General features: G+C 36.9%; 1 protein-coding gene across 43 annotated transcripts in view; it reads right to left on the bottom strand.

Moving 5' to 3' along the window:
• Window positions 1–14,303, bottom strand: part of TUT4 (terminal uridylyl transferase 4) — a 130,606-nt gene that overhangs the window by 55,077 nt on the left and 61,226 nt on the right. For 30 of the 43 annotated variants that reach the window (XR_012420155.1, XR_012420157.1, XM_005543360.5 and 27 more), the window contains 4 exons: window positions 13,087–13,156; window positions 11,289–11,415; window positions 3,814–3,933; window positions 3,413–3,625 (listed from right to left, as the gene is read on the bottom strand). Coding sequence is in view for 41 of the 43 variants with exons in the window: in XM_005543360.5 (XP_005543417.2) it covers window positions 3,413–3,625; window positions 3,814–3,933; window positions 11,289–11,415; window positions 13,087–13,156 (530 nt within the window). In the remaining 2 variants the exon portion in view is untranslated. The remainder of the gene's footprint in view (window positions 1–3,412; window positions 3,626–3,813; window positions 3,934–11,288; window positions 11,416–13,086; window positions 13,157–14,303) is intronic. The other 13 variants (XM_015435833.4, XM_074006660.1, XM_074006599.1 and 10 more) reach the window with 4 other exon arrangements.

The raw sequence follows: 14,303 nt of genomic DNA, 5'->3' as shown, positions 1-14,303 counted from the left end.
AAAGCAGTCAGTTTGAAGCAAAGCTGGGAACAAAGTCCCAGTTTACTGACTCCTAGAAATTCTGCATTCTTTCCACTGAACCAGTGATTCTCAACCTTGGCTGCACATTAGAATCATATGGGGAGCAGTAAAATACACTAATACCTGAATTCTGCACCACCCCCACCTTCTACACCCCTCCCAATATTCTGATTTAACTGACTAGGCTATCAGCCCAGGAAATGGCATTTTTAAAGCTCCCTAAAGTAATTTTCATGTGCAGCCAAAGCTGCAAACCACTGCATAACTACTACAACTCCTTTTTCCAATAATTCCTTTTAAAATATAAGTAAATGCCCCGGCTTTCAAAAAAACTAATTCCTTCATTCAGCAAACATTTCTTTAGAACCTCCTATGTCCCTGACATTGTTGGGAATGTCATAAAATAATGAAAGCTCACACTTATACATAAGGTTTACCATGTACCATTCACTCTTCTAAAAGCTGCACATATGTTAACAATTAATTCTAACTATTCCATGAAATGGATACTATTCCATGAAATGGATTTGACTCAAGACCGCCTGGCTACTGGGTCCATGCGGTGAATCACTATACTATACTGCCACTTAAATAAGGTCCTACTTCATAGACTATTAGGAGGGGAGAGACAATTTAACAATTATATAGTAAAGGCTACATGCTAAGATGGGCCTCTAAATCAGGGGAATCATAACAGAAGAGGTAACACCTGAATTCCAAAGAATTAGATGAAACCTGGCTAAAAGCAACCACTAGGCAGCATAAACACATGAAATAATCATTCTCACATTCAATTCTACAACTATTCATTGAGTGCCTACTATGTGCAAGGCAGTGTTCTAGGCACTTGGGATATGTCTTTGGGGGAAAAAAACCCAAAGATTCTCGCCTTCATGGAGCTTACTTTCTATGGAAAGACAACAAACATATTTAATAAGTAAATTACATAGTAATTTAAAAGATAAGTACTACAGAAAAAAGAGAGTTGAGTACGCTAAAAACGATGGGAGTGTGGAAGCAGGAGAAGGTTACAGTGTTTAATAGTCAGGATAAGACTTATTGAGAAGGTATGTTTTAAGAAGAGGGAAAAGTGCTAAAGGAATGGGAAACAGGGCAAACAAACAAACAATGAGACCAGTTTTAAAAAGAAAACCGGCCGGGCGCGGTGGCTCAAGCCTGTAATCCCAGCACTTTGGGAGGCCGAGACGGGCGGATCACGAGGTCAGGAGATCGAGACCATCCTGGCTAACACCGTGAAACCCCGTCCCTACTAAAAAATACAAAAAACTAGCCGGGCGAGGTGGCGGGCGCCTGTAGTCCCAGCTACTCGGGAGGCTGAGGCAGGAGAATGGCGTAAACCTGGGAGGCGGAGCTTGCAGTGAACTGAGATCCGGCCACTGCACTCCAGCCCGGGCGACAGAGCGAGACTCCGTCTCAAAAAAAAAAAAAAAAAAAAGAAAACCAAGATAGAGTGACAGGAAGAGTAAAAGAAGAAAGCAAAGAGCCAGGAAGGGCTGTTTGGCTTGTTATCTAAATGAAATGAGGAACAACTCATTTGTTCCTCATTTGAGTGTGGGGAGAGGGAAGGGCATGATCTGACTTAAGTTTTAGAAGAACTGTTCTGATTGTTAAGAACAGACTATAAAAGGAAAGGGTAGACGCAGGAAAACCTGTTAGGAGGCTACAGTAGTATCCCAGGCCAGAGATGATGGTGGCTAGGACCAGGATGGTAACAGTGGAGGTAGTGAGAGGTAATCAAATTCTGGATATATATTGAAGTAGAGATGACAGGATTTCCTGACAGACTTGATATGGGGTATGAAAGAGGAGTAAAGGATGACTCCAAGGTTAACTTGAAAGGAATATCCTTTTCAGTTAATTGAGCAACTGAAAGGATGCAGTGCAAATAATTAAGATGAAAAACCTAAGTGTAAAGCAAGTTTGAGGGGAGGATCAGGAATTCAGTTTAGACACATTAACTTTAAGACATCTATTAGACATCTAAGCAGAGACAGTAAATGGGCAGTTGGTTATACAATTATGGCAGTCAGGAGAGAGGTCTGGCTGGAGATTTGAATTTGAGAGTGATCATCATACAGATAGTACTTAAAATCCACAGGATTAGTTGGGATTACCAAGGGAATGTACATACACAAGAAAAAAGGGATCATGAACTACAGCACTTCAACTTTAAGAGATTACAGAGGAAAAAAGAAACCAGCAAAGGAAACTGAGAAGGAATAACCAGCCACGGGTCTGGTGTCCTGAAAGTCAAGTGAATAAAATTTTCAGAAAGGGAAGTAATTAACTGGCAAATGTTGCTAATAAATCAAAAACGACAGAAACTGAGAAATGACCACTGGATTTAGTAATGTGGAAGTTACTGACATTGATGATACAAGTTTTGGCAAACTGATGGGGTGACATCAAAGCCTGATTAGTGTGAGTTAAGGGGAAACAGAGAAATCAAAAATAGTAAATACAGACATTTCTTAAGAAGTTTTACTGCAAAAGGGAGCAAAGGAATAGCTGGGAGGGGAAGTGCTGTCAGATTTTTCTTACAGTGGGAGAAATAAGAGCATGTTTGATTTTGTAGGGAATGAAAAATTGGTAATTTATGAGGGCATAATTGCTAGAGTGACATTCTGGAAAAGACAAGAAAGGATGAGACTGAATACACAAGTGAAGAAAATGACTTTAGATAAGAACATGGCAAGTTCCCAGTGAAGTAATAAGCCAGCACTGGCTGAGAGTATTAGTGGTTTGAGGAGAGAGTGTATAGTAGTCCACAAAAGTGGAAGAGTTGAATACAACAGGCAAGTACATCAGGAAACTACAAAAAATTCAGTATAGCTACAGCAATGATTTCAGAAATGTTCAGATTTCTGTCATAATGCCATCTGTTCACTTAGAAGACTACAAGCTTCTAGAGGACATAGTCCATGTACCTTTGGTTCTCTAGCACTCAAGATAATGGCCGGCACATAGTAAGTCCTTAATAAATGAATGCTGAATGATCAAATAAGCAGAGCTACCCTCTCTTAGAGCACAGGGGCTTTATTTCTCCACCCAATCTGGCATAAAATTCCCGTATGCTGAAGTCTGGTCAGAGCCCAACTCTTAAAGGAAATTTTCCTTGTCTAGATGAAAAATGACAGATTTATCTTGACATGATTCAAACAATACAAGTTTTCCAAAACAATGTATAAATTAATTAGAGAATCTTGGTACTGGAAAACTAAACCAGATCAACCCCTCACTTTACAGATGAGGAAAATGAGGCCAAGAGGCTTGCTCAAGGTCAATCTACAATTAAAATAGCTTCAATCGAAGGCATCACAAATTCTACAGATAGAAAAGCCAAAAAAAAAAAAAAAACAAAAAGGCTTACTTTGCCATGTTTTTCCTTCATGGCATTACTTTGGTTGTCTGTTTCTGTCTTCTTGGTATCATCTTTTGGTTGGTCTGCCTTAGCTTTGTTTTCCTCAGCAATTGAGTTTTTCTCAGTTGCACTACTTGAATTACATTCCCACTTCACAAACTTCTCTTCTACTATGCCCTTCAGCTGAAAGTCATCCATTCTTTTTGGGTCAAAGCCTTCAATCTATATAAAAAGGCATTCCAAATTGGTAGTGGAAAAATTATTTAAAAAAAAAAAAAAAGATGGACAAACAGACAAACCAGAATTCCAGCTTAAAATGTTTGAGCAGAGTTCTCTGCCAGAGCAAACTATATAAATACACACACACATATATATATATATGCACATATGTATCACAAACTCATGCTTACCCAACTTCCAAGTAAGCAAGGAAGAAGAGGGGGTTTTCTCTGTTGTAGAAAAAACATCACCATTAAAGCAAAACAGTAAGAAGGGATTCCACCATCAGTTTGGGAGTCAATATAGCACAACTGCAAAATGAAGGGGAAAAAAGTACTACCATTTAGCTTTCTTAATTTTCATGATAAAAGTAGCTTGTTTTTTCCTACCCTAATCACTGTAAAAAGTTCAAATGACAATGAAAAATGTAAGAAATAACTTGAAATATCATCACTCTAAAATAATAACCATTAAAATGTTGGTGACCATTTTTTCATTCTTTTTTAAATGCATACAAAGACACATATTTTTGTTAAAAGGAATAATATTATGTGTAGTTATTTTACTGTGGACACATTTTAAAAATATTTTCTCCTTATCCTGCCTCTACTTCTACTTCAATTAACAACCTTCTATGTCTTCTTCTAGGCCTTTTTCTATACTCATATACAAATACACATACATTTCTATTTCCTATATAGGTATAGGGAGAAGTTTAAGTTCTTCAACATTATTTTACCAAAATAGTATATTATAGACATCTCTCTGTATTACTCTTCTCCCTTAACAATACATCAAGAAAGTCCCTTTAAGTCAGTTAGCACGATCTAACACATTATTTTATTTTTGAGACAGGGTCTCACTCTGTAGCCCAGGGTGGAGTGCAGTGGCATGATGACGACTCACTGCAGCCTCAACCTCCCAAGCTCAAGTGATCCTTCCATGTAGCTGGGACTACAGGCATGCACCACCATGCTCAGCTAATTTTTTTATTTTGTAGACAAATTTTTTTATTTTGTAGACTATTTGTAGACAAATTTTATTTATGTTGCCCAGGCTGGTCTCGAACCCTTGGGCTCAAATGATCTCCCCGCTCAGCCTCCCAAAGTGCTGGGTATTTATAGGCATGAGCCACCATGCCCAGCAAACACATTCTTTTAAATGCTTAAATTATAGTCTATGATATGGATGGTTACACAATAGTTCCCCCATTCAAGAACATTCACATTTTGCTCCCAGTTTTTGCCACTTCAAATAATGCTGTAATGTTCTTCCTTATACATAGGGTTTCCTAAGTATTGGTGCTTATTTCTATGAGCTGTATTCCCATGAATGTTTGTTAAATTAAAAGATTAGTGATACATTTTATCCTAAAATATATATATATATATTTTTTTTTTTTTGAGACGGAGTCTTGCTCTGTCACCCAGGCTGGAGTGCAGTGGCCGGATCTCAGCTCACTGCAAGCTCCGCCTCCCGGGTTTTACGCCATTCTCCTGCCTCAGCCTCCCGAGTAGCTGGGACTACAGGCGCCCGCCACCTCGCCCGGCTATTTTTTTGTATTTTTTAGTAGAGACGGGGTTTCACCGTGTTAGCCGGGATCGTCTCTCGATCTCCTGACCTCGTGATCCGCCCGTCTCGGCCTCCCAAAGTGCTGGGATTACAGGCTTGAGCCACCGCGCCCGGCCATTTTATCCTAAAATATATTGTTAAGAATTGTTTTTCCAAAATCACTACAAAAATTTGTATTTTCCACCAGAAACCTAGGTGTGTTCAACCCTACGAACACTACGTATTATCTAGTGCATACACCCCTTCAAACACTAAGTATTATCACTTAAAAACTAATTTTCAATAATTTTCAATGGGATGAGAGAAGTGTAATATCTGATAGTTACTTTAATTTGCATGTCCTTGACTTTAAAGAGATTATGAAATTTGTACATGTTTACTAACCATTTGAGATTTACTCTTTTCTAAATTGCCTATTAAATATTTTGCCAGTTTTTCTATTTTCATGCAATACATCAATTTATAAGAGTTTTAATTATGGATAATAACCCTTTATGTCTGATATATGCATTTGAAAGATGTTATTTTTTTCCCAATCTACTATTTTTCTTTTGATACTATTTATGATATATTTTACCATGTAACATTTTTTAATTTTTGCTATGCTTTAGTTTAAATATGCTTATTTCAGACACTCAGCCCTCCATATCAATGGGTTCTGCATCTACAGATTCAATCGACTACAGACTGAAAATATTTTTTAGGCTGGGCATACTGGCTTATGCATATCATCCCAGCACTTTGGGAGGCAGAGCAGGTGGATCACTTAAGGTCAGGTGTTCCGTGTTCCAGACCAGCCTGGCCAACATAGTGAAACCCTGTCTCTACAAAAAATACAAAAATTAGCCAGGCACAGTGGCAGGCACCTGTAATCTCAGCTACTCAGGAGGCTGAGACAGGAGAATCACTTGAACCCGGGAGGTGGAGGTTGCAGTGAGCTGAGATTGCACCACTACACTCCAGCCTGGGCGAGACCCCATCAAAAAATTTATATATACATTTTTTTCATTAAGTAAAACTAATTAATTAATTATTGCCAGGTGTGGTGATGGACACATATCACCTGCAGTTGATGTAGTCCCAGCTAGCTACTTAAGAGGCAGAGGCAGAAGGATTGCTTGAGTCTAGGAGTTTGAGTCCAGCCCAGACGATATAGCAAGACCTCTGTCTCTAAAAATATATATAATTGAAAAATTTGTTATAAGGCCAGGTGCAAAGGCATTGTCTCTTGAAAAAACACAAAACAAAACAAAAATATGCTAGGCACGGTGGCACACACCAGTGGTCCTAGTTACTTCAGGAAGCTGAGGTGGGAGGATCCCTTGAGCCCAGGAATTCAAGGTTACAGTGAGCTATGATGGCACCACTGCACTCCGGCCTGGGCAACAGAGTGAGACTCTGTCTCTGAAAAAAATTAAAATTTTAAATTTTAAAAACTAAAAATAGCAATATAATAAAAAATACAAATTAAAAAATACAGTATAACAACTATTTACAAAGCATTTATACTGTATTAGATATTATAAGTAATCTAGTGATGATTTAAGGTATGTTGGAGTCTATGTGAAGGTTAGATACAAATAACACACAATTTGTATAAGGGACTTGAGCATCCTCAAATTCTGGTATCCTTGGGAGTCTTGGAACCAAACCCCCCCAACACTGGATACTGAGGACAACTATACACCTTCTAGGTATCCTATCATAGTAAAAAGAGCTCCCCATCCCATTGTTTACATACACATGCTCCTACATTTTTCTTCTAAAATTTTAAATTTTAAGTAAAATTTATTTTTGCATTTAGCATGCTGAGTCCAACACTATTTTCTTCTAGTGAGATACACTTGTGAAAGCAGTATTTAATAAAATCTATACACTAGATTATCTGAGCATTCTACTCTGTCCCACAGATCTATTTTTCTATTTCTATGCCAATGGCATACTTCTGATTAAAGCAGTTTTACAGCCACTCTAGCCTTCCTTTTTGCTCCTCCTGAGTTCATCCCCACCTTGGAAGCTTTGGATTAACTGTCCCTTGGAGAGTTTTCCATCAGATTTTCACATAGCTAGCTATTACCCGTCTGAGCTTAAATATCATTTCTTCACAGTCTTTTCCTGACAATTCAGAGTAATGTCATTCATTCTATCATTTCATTTTTGTAGCACTAAGCTCTAGCAGATATTACCATTTATATATTTCTTTACTGTCTGACTCTTCCAGAAGTATATGAGCACCATGAAAGCAGGACTCTGTATGTCCTGTTACGTGTTCCCAGCCTCTAGAACAGTGTCTGACACACAGAAGGCATTTAATGAATGTTTGCTGAATGGATGGATTTGTTCAGATTTTGCTTTCATCTTTCAATAATATAATTTCTTCTTATATCTTTCTTATTAAATCTCTTCCTTAGTGTTTTATAATTTATGTTGCTGTCATGAAAGTACATATTTTTCCCCATTTCCATTCTAACAGGTTATTTTTATGGCAGAGAATGGCCATTGACTTTTGTATATTTATTTTATACTTAGTCTTAATCCTCATAGTTTTTTACTAGGATTTTCTAGGCATACAATCATATCATTAGCACAAAGAGATAATTTTATCATTTTTCCAATATTTACATTCAATTATTTCATTTTCTTATTGCATTTCCTAAAAATCCCAAAACAATGTACAACATTAATGGTGAACTTCTCTGCAATATTCTTCATCCTAACATATATGGCTTAAATGATGTTTCTTATTGTTTTGGCTTTGTTTTGTGTGTGTGTTTTTAATAAACGGTTTTCATCATAAACTTTCATTTCTAGTTGATTTAAAAGTTTCTGTTAGGGGGAACATGCCCTTTCAGCATCTAGGATTTTTTTTCTCCTTCATGTGTTAATATAATAAATTATGTGAATAGACTTCCTGATATTAAACCATTCTTATAATCTTGAAGTAAATCATGCATGATCATGGCATATTAACCTTTGATACATGGATGTATTTCATTTGCTTACATTTCATTAGATTGTAGCATCTATATACAATTGGTCTATACTGGATTGGTTGGATTCATTTTTAAATCATTGTTTTCTTCTGTAGACAATGAAGATTTAGGTAATAATAATATAGAGTAATTATACTGTAGTATAATATCTTGGTACATTTAAGATTACAACTCAAAATAAAAGACAACTAAAAACACTTGTCAAAAAGAGTTTGAAACATTCCACTAGAATAAACTCTCACTTATCCAAAATATTAAGACAAGGGTAAACTGCCTAATGAATAACTCGACTTAACCAAAAATTCCTTTGCAACGATAAAGAACTGTCAATATATTCTGCTAACATCACCAGACATCTCACAGATGAACAAGATTAAGGCAGTTTAAGAGACAGCTCTTAAAACCCAGATATCTCTTTCAGATGTCAAATAGTGCTAAAATGCAATTCTTATATTAACCACAAAAAGTGGCTCTAAGTCAGGTAACTTGACTAATAATGTACTGATGATAACGCTAAAGAGTTCTGCTGCCTGGAGTTAAGAAGCTTTATTTAGAAAACTATTTCCTATTACCAAAATGCAAAGACTATAACTACTTAAGAGACAGCCAGAGAATAATCAACTGCAATCTCATATCACAGTTAAAAGAATAAATTACATACTAGAATTGTTCTGAACCCCCAAATCATGGGAAAATGCATGCTTAACTAGATAATGTACAATATGGCTTAAAACTTCAGGAAAAACGAAGCTATTTTAAAAATCTTTAGAAGAAAAATATACTAGTAATTATTTCTAAGTTTCTTAAGAAAATGAATACCATGAAAAATCTTTCTTTGCAACTAACACAAATGACAAAAATGAGACATGTTATTCTGTTGCAAACAGAAAAGAACTACCGTACAACCAGTTTTGTAATACATGTTTCAGTGTCCATCGACTGGCATATTTAGAATCTATATGGATGAAGTACTAAAACACCATGAGCAACCTTTTCCAAGAGTCACTTTAGGAAATAACATTTATAGGCCACATTTTTTTCCAAAATAAAAAGAACATATTTGAGTATCATTTATAATCTTCTAATACAGACTACTTATTTTACTGAATAGAACAATGTCTGGGAGAAAACTGACATGACTTTATGACCGCAAAAAAAATTAGGGCATAATTTAAAAGTACCAACAAAGAAGTGTATTCCATCATCCTTTATATTTCTGTAGAATTTTAGAGCCTGAAGTATATTCTCATTAATTATCTAATAGCATTACCAAAATATTCTCTCCAGGTGAAAAAAAACTGAAGCTCAGATAGGTAAAGTACCTTGCTCAAAGACTTAGCAAAGCCTTGGGTGCTGTGGCTCACACCTGTAATCCCAGCACTCTGGGAGGCCAGGGTGGGAGGATCGTCTGAGCCCTGGAGTTGAAGACCAGCCTAGGCAACAAAATGAGACCCCACCTCTACAAAAAAAATAAAAAAATTAGCCAGGCATGGTGGTACACGCCTGTGGTCCCAGCTACTCAGGAAGCCTGTCGCAGGAGCATCGTTTGAGCCTGGGAGGTTGAGGCTACCGTGAGCCGTGATTGCTCACTCCAGCACTAGGTAACAGAGACCCCATCTCAAAAACAAAAAAACTTAGCAAAAAAAAAAAAAAAAAAAAAAAAAAACTAGACCTGGAATTGGTTTACTCCATTTCATAGCACTGATTTCCTATAGTATGCTAGGCATAGAGTGTAAGATACATGAGAGGAAGTAGTCACCCTCCCTCAACCTATTTTACTGCCTCCACTCACTTCCACGGGTTAAAAATCTTTCTGGCCAGGCACAGAGCCTCACACCCGTAATTCCAGCACCTGGGAGGGCAAGGTGGGAGGACCACTTGAGCCCAGAAGTTCGAGGCCAGCATGGGCAACATCATGAGACCCCACCTCTATTTCAAACAAACAAACAAACAAACTCCTTTCTGAAGAAGCTAGGTCATTTATTCAACAAACATTTACTGAGTGCCTAGTATGTGCTAACACAGTAAGGTAAGTGGAAGTGGGGATCAGCCGTGAATATATAAAACATTCACCACCCCCCGCCAAAGAGTTTACAGTTTCACAGAACAGACTGCAACAAATTTATGTATGGCAGGTGGTAATTAATATGAGCATAAACTTGAAAAAAGTAAGAGTGAAGCATTCTAAATACCTAAGGTAAGAACATTCTAGAGGAGGGAAACAGCAAATACAAACGCCTTGCTTTGTATACAGAAGCCCCAACCTTAGGCTTTCTGACTGTTCTACACTCAGCCAGCTGGTGCTGCCCCAAGCATGGGGGCAATTCTCTAAACAGAGTCCAGACAAAAAATTCCAGAGACTTCTCTATTTTTGCTATGAAGTTACCACTCTAACACCATCCCTTAATCGGTTTTCTTTGTATACGACTGAGAATTTACTTATCACCAGTCTAACAAGTGATGAATACTCTATAGATAGGGCAGGAATACACAAACAAAAAGCTAGAGTCTCTCTCTCTAGTCATTTGGACTGATATTGATAATTAACCACTCCTCTCTATCCCCACACCAAAGAAATAAACACAGGTCAACCACAGCCTTTAGATATACAAATTAATTCTAATTTAGGAAACTTAAATAACGAATGCTCAGCAGTTGCCCGATCAGAAATTGGTACATGTTATCAATGATTTAGAGGAAAGAGAATAGCATTCTTAGAGACTGGGGAAAAAAATACGCCAACAAAAGAATCTTAACATATATAGATGTTAAAACCTTACAAGTTTAACTTACGGTAAGACTGAAAACTTGAGCCTCATATGCTGATATGAAAGAGAACATTTCTATAGTACATAAAAGGAGAATAAAGCACGACAATTAAAAATTCTAAAATATATCAATAAGTGTATGTGTCTATAAAAATTTATTTTTTATGTCCATAAATTACAACCTGCCACACCACTTTCTGTCAAGCACAGGAAACTACTGTGTCCCACATGCTATGATTGATGTTACATGCTACAAGAAAAGGCCTAATTTTGAAGATTAAACACATTTCCTTCTAAAAATATAAATAAGTAGTTTTCCTTTCTTTCACTTACCTTAGCCCAGTAGCGAAAGGCTAACACCAAGGGAATAAAGACAGGTTCTATTTTGCCAAGGGCAGTAAGTAAATCAGTAGTGAGACATGCCATATCATTTCCCGCACTCACTCTACAAAGTAAACCACTGTGAATGAGAAAGAAACAAATTTCATTGTATTAATACCCTTAAAAGCAGAATACTTCAAATCCTATGGCTACTCTTTCTAGTTATCATATTATAGTACCTTAAGAGCCCTAATAAAAACAAATATTTTTATAAATTTAGAGCTAACTGAAAACTACATGTCATTCCATTACTAGAGTTCCATACGAATTAAAGAAAGATGTTTTTAACATTCATTTGTACTTCAGAAATAAATTTCAACCAAACTTAGTATTTAAGTTAATGAGAAATTAATTTCAAAAGCAGCATTATGAATTACCAAAACTGATATACATGAGAGACAGGGCACTGATCTCTTCATTGTCAAATAGTGCAAGGTTATTTCCTAGTTCATTCCTCTTGCTTTGTACATGATAATAGCAAAAAATGAATACTTAACTGACTGGCTATACTTCTTGACTCTAATTTTTCCTATCCAAGCTTTCACAACTGTACTAACATGTTATTTTCAGAGTAAAGATTAGACAGGATTTGCAGATTAACCCACAAGTTATGCTTCTGTATAAGTGAAAATAGCAGCTACCTTAAATGGGGTGACAGAAGTGTAATGAAGACATTTTGAAAGCAGGGAGAATAAATCTCAGGTGTAACACACAGGCAATTTAACACAATGTGGCAGAAAAAACGCTAAAAGTCACTTTGCCTCCATTTTCCAATTATAGTTTTCCCTAAATGATGTGAATCTGGACAAACTGATAAACCACTGATAACCACTCCAAGTCTCATTTTTCTAGTTTAGAAAGTAAAAAATCTGAACTAGATCACCATAGATTCATCTAGCTTTGAATAAGAAAATACTTTGATCTTAAAATATAATACAATAATCAATAAAAGAATATCATTTCTGTATTGTTTCCATGTCTCCCATACTACTTTCAAACAGGATTTAGTTTTTGCTTTCAAAGGCACTTTGCTCTCTCAGACTTATAGACGTCTAACTAGAAAGGCAAGATCAGTCTTCAATTTAGAACTGATCTTGAGTTTATTCAATTTAAACCAACTCATTCAATTTAAGTGAACTAAAAACTTAAATTCTAATAGATTGTGAGATCCTTGAGAAGACAGGCTTTTTTTTCCTTTTTTTTGAGACAGGGTCTCGCTCTGTCACCCAGGCTGGAGTGCAGTGGCACAATCATGGCTCACTGCAGCCTCAACCTCCCAGGCTCAGGCCATCCTCCCACCTCAGCCTCCAGAGTAGCTGGGCACACACACCCACCACGCCCAGCTGATTTTTTTATTTTTTGTGGAGACAAGGTCTCACTATGCTGCCCAGGCTAGTCTTGAATTCCTTGGCTCAAGTGACTCTAGAGAGGCTCTTATTTATGTCTGTATCCCTAGAGCAAAGTAGTACCTACATACAAGTAAATGCAATACTCCTGGGTGAGTGAATGACTTGAAAAAAAAAATTAAAGTTTTGCCTAGAGTATTTTATTTTCAACTGTCTGGTGTTCTACATATTTCTTGTTCACATGCATTTGGTAAGCTTGCTATTTTTAATGAATAGAAACTAGCTTAGTCATATTTATCCAAGGAGAAATCTAAAGCAAAAACTTTCTCTCTTAGACATCATTCACTACAAATTTGGTTGTTGGGGTTTCTTTTTTTAAATATTTTCTCTTTGTTGTTACCAACCTTTTTCGATCTCTGCACACCACAACAGGAACTTTAGCGTGAAAATCAGATTCCACATCTACATATAATACTAATAAGGAAAAAAAAGTAAGGTAATGTCAACATCTCTAAAATATGTACTCTATGGTAAATATTAAGTAACAGTTTCCTTCTGGAAATCATCCTCATTGCTTCTGTGGGATAATCCACTCTTCTCATTATGAGCACCAACCCAACAGAATCTCTTACCTCTCTTGATGTCATTCATTGTATATCACAAACCACAGGTACAGTCCCAAATACTGTCCGAAAATTATAATCACCTTAAGAAAGGTCTTAACATCCCTAAAAGTTTTAATATTTCCAAGTAAGTAGATAATCTAGTCAAAGTTGTTAAACCTTAATAGATATAGCAAAGAGAGGACATCCCTTACTCCTGAGAGCTAGTTCCACAAGAGCCAAGAAAGGAGGACCTATCATGCTTTGACAGTTTAGTTCTTTTAAATTACCAATATAATTGCAACCTAACTCTGCTGCCCACATTTCCCATTAGCATATAAAGAGTTTGCCTAATCAAAGTTGCTAAGGAAGGACTAACTGGATGAAGCACATTTCTACCCTGCAATCTTTCTCTGTACCTCCAAGGGTAAGCCCCATGCCATAAATGTCTAATCTAAATAAAAACATAGATTGGCCAGGCATGGTGGCTCACACCTGTAATCCCAGCACTTTGGGAGGCCGAGATGGGTAGATCACGAGGTCAGGAGTTCAAGACCAGCCTGGCCAAGTGAGTGAAACCTGGTCTCTACTAAAAATACAAAAATTAGCTGGGTGTGGTGGCACGTGCCTGTAATCCCAGCTACTTGGGGTGCTGAGGCACAGAATTGCTTGAACCTGGGAGGCAGAGGTTGCAGTGAGCTGAGATCGCGCCTCTGCATTCCAGCCTGGGCAACAGAGTGAGACTCTGTCTCAAAATAAACAAAACAAAAATAACAACAACAAAAAAACCCAGAAAGATTACCACCGCTTGTAATTCAAAGAAAATTTCTCAATAGTACTTGTTGTAACGATTAGTCAAAAAACATGTGCTGAAGACCTATATGTCAGAAATTTCATTATGCGGTATGAATACGACAATGACTAAGGCAAAAAAAAGGTCAGTAAAGGGTTTGGAACACAAATATATAAACAAATAAATCCTGTAGGTAACCTGTAGAAGATACAATAAGAACATAAAG

This window comes from Macaca fascicularis, chromosome 1 (assembly GCF_037993035.2).
Source record: "Macaca fascicularis isolate 582-1 chromosome 1, T2T-MFA8v1.1".
NCBI classification, from domain to species: domain Eukaryota; kingdom Metazoa; phylum Chordata; class Mammalia; order Primates; family Cercopithecidae; genus Macaca; species Macaca fascicularis.
This window is presented reverse-complemented; position numbering and strand designations above follow the sequence as displayed.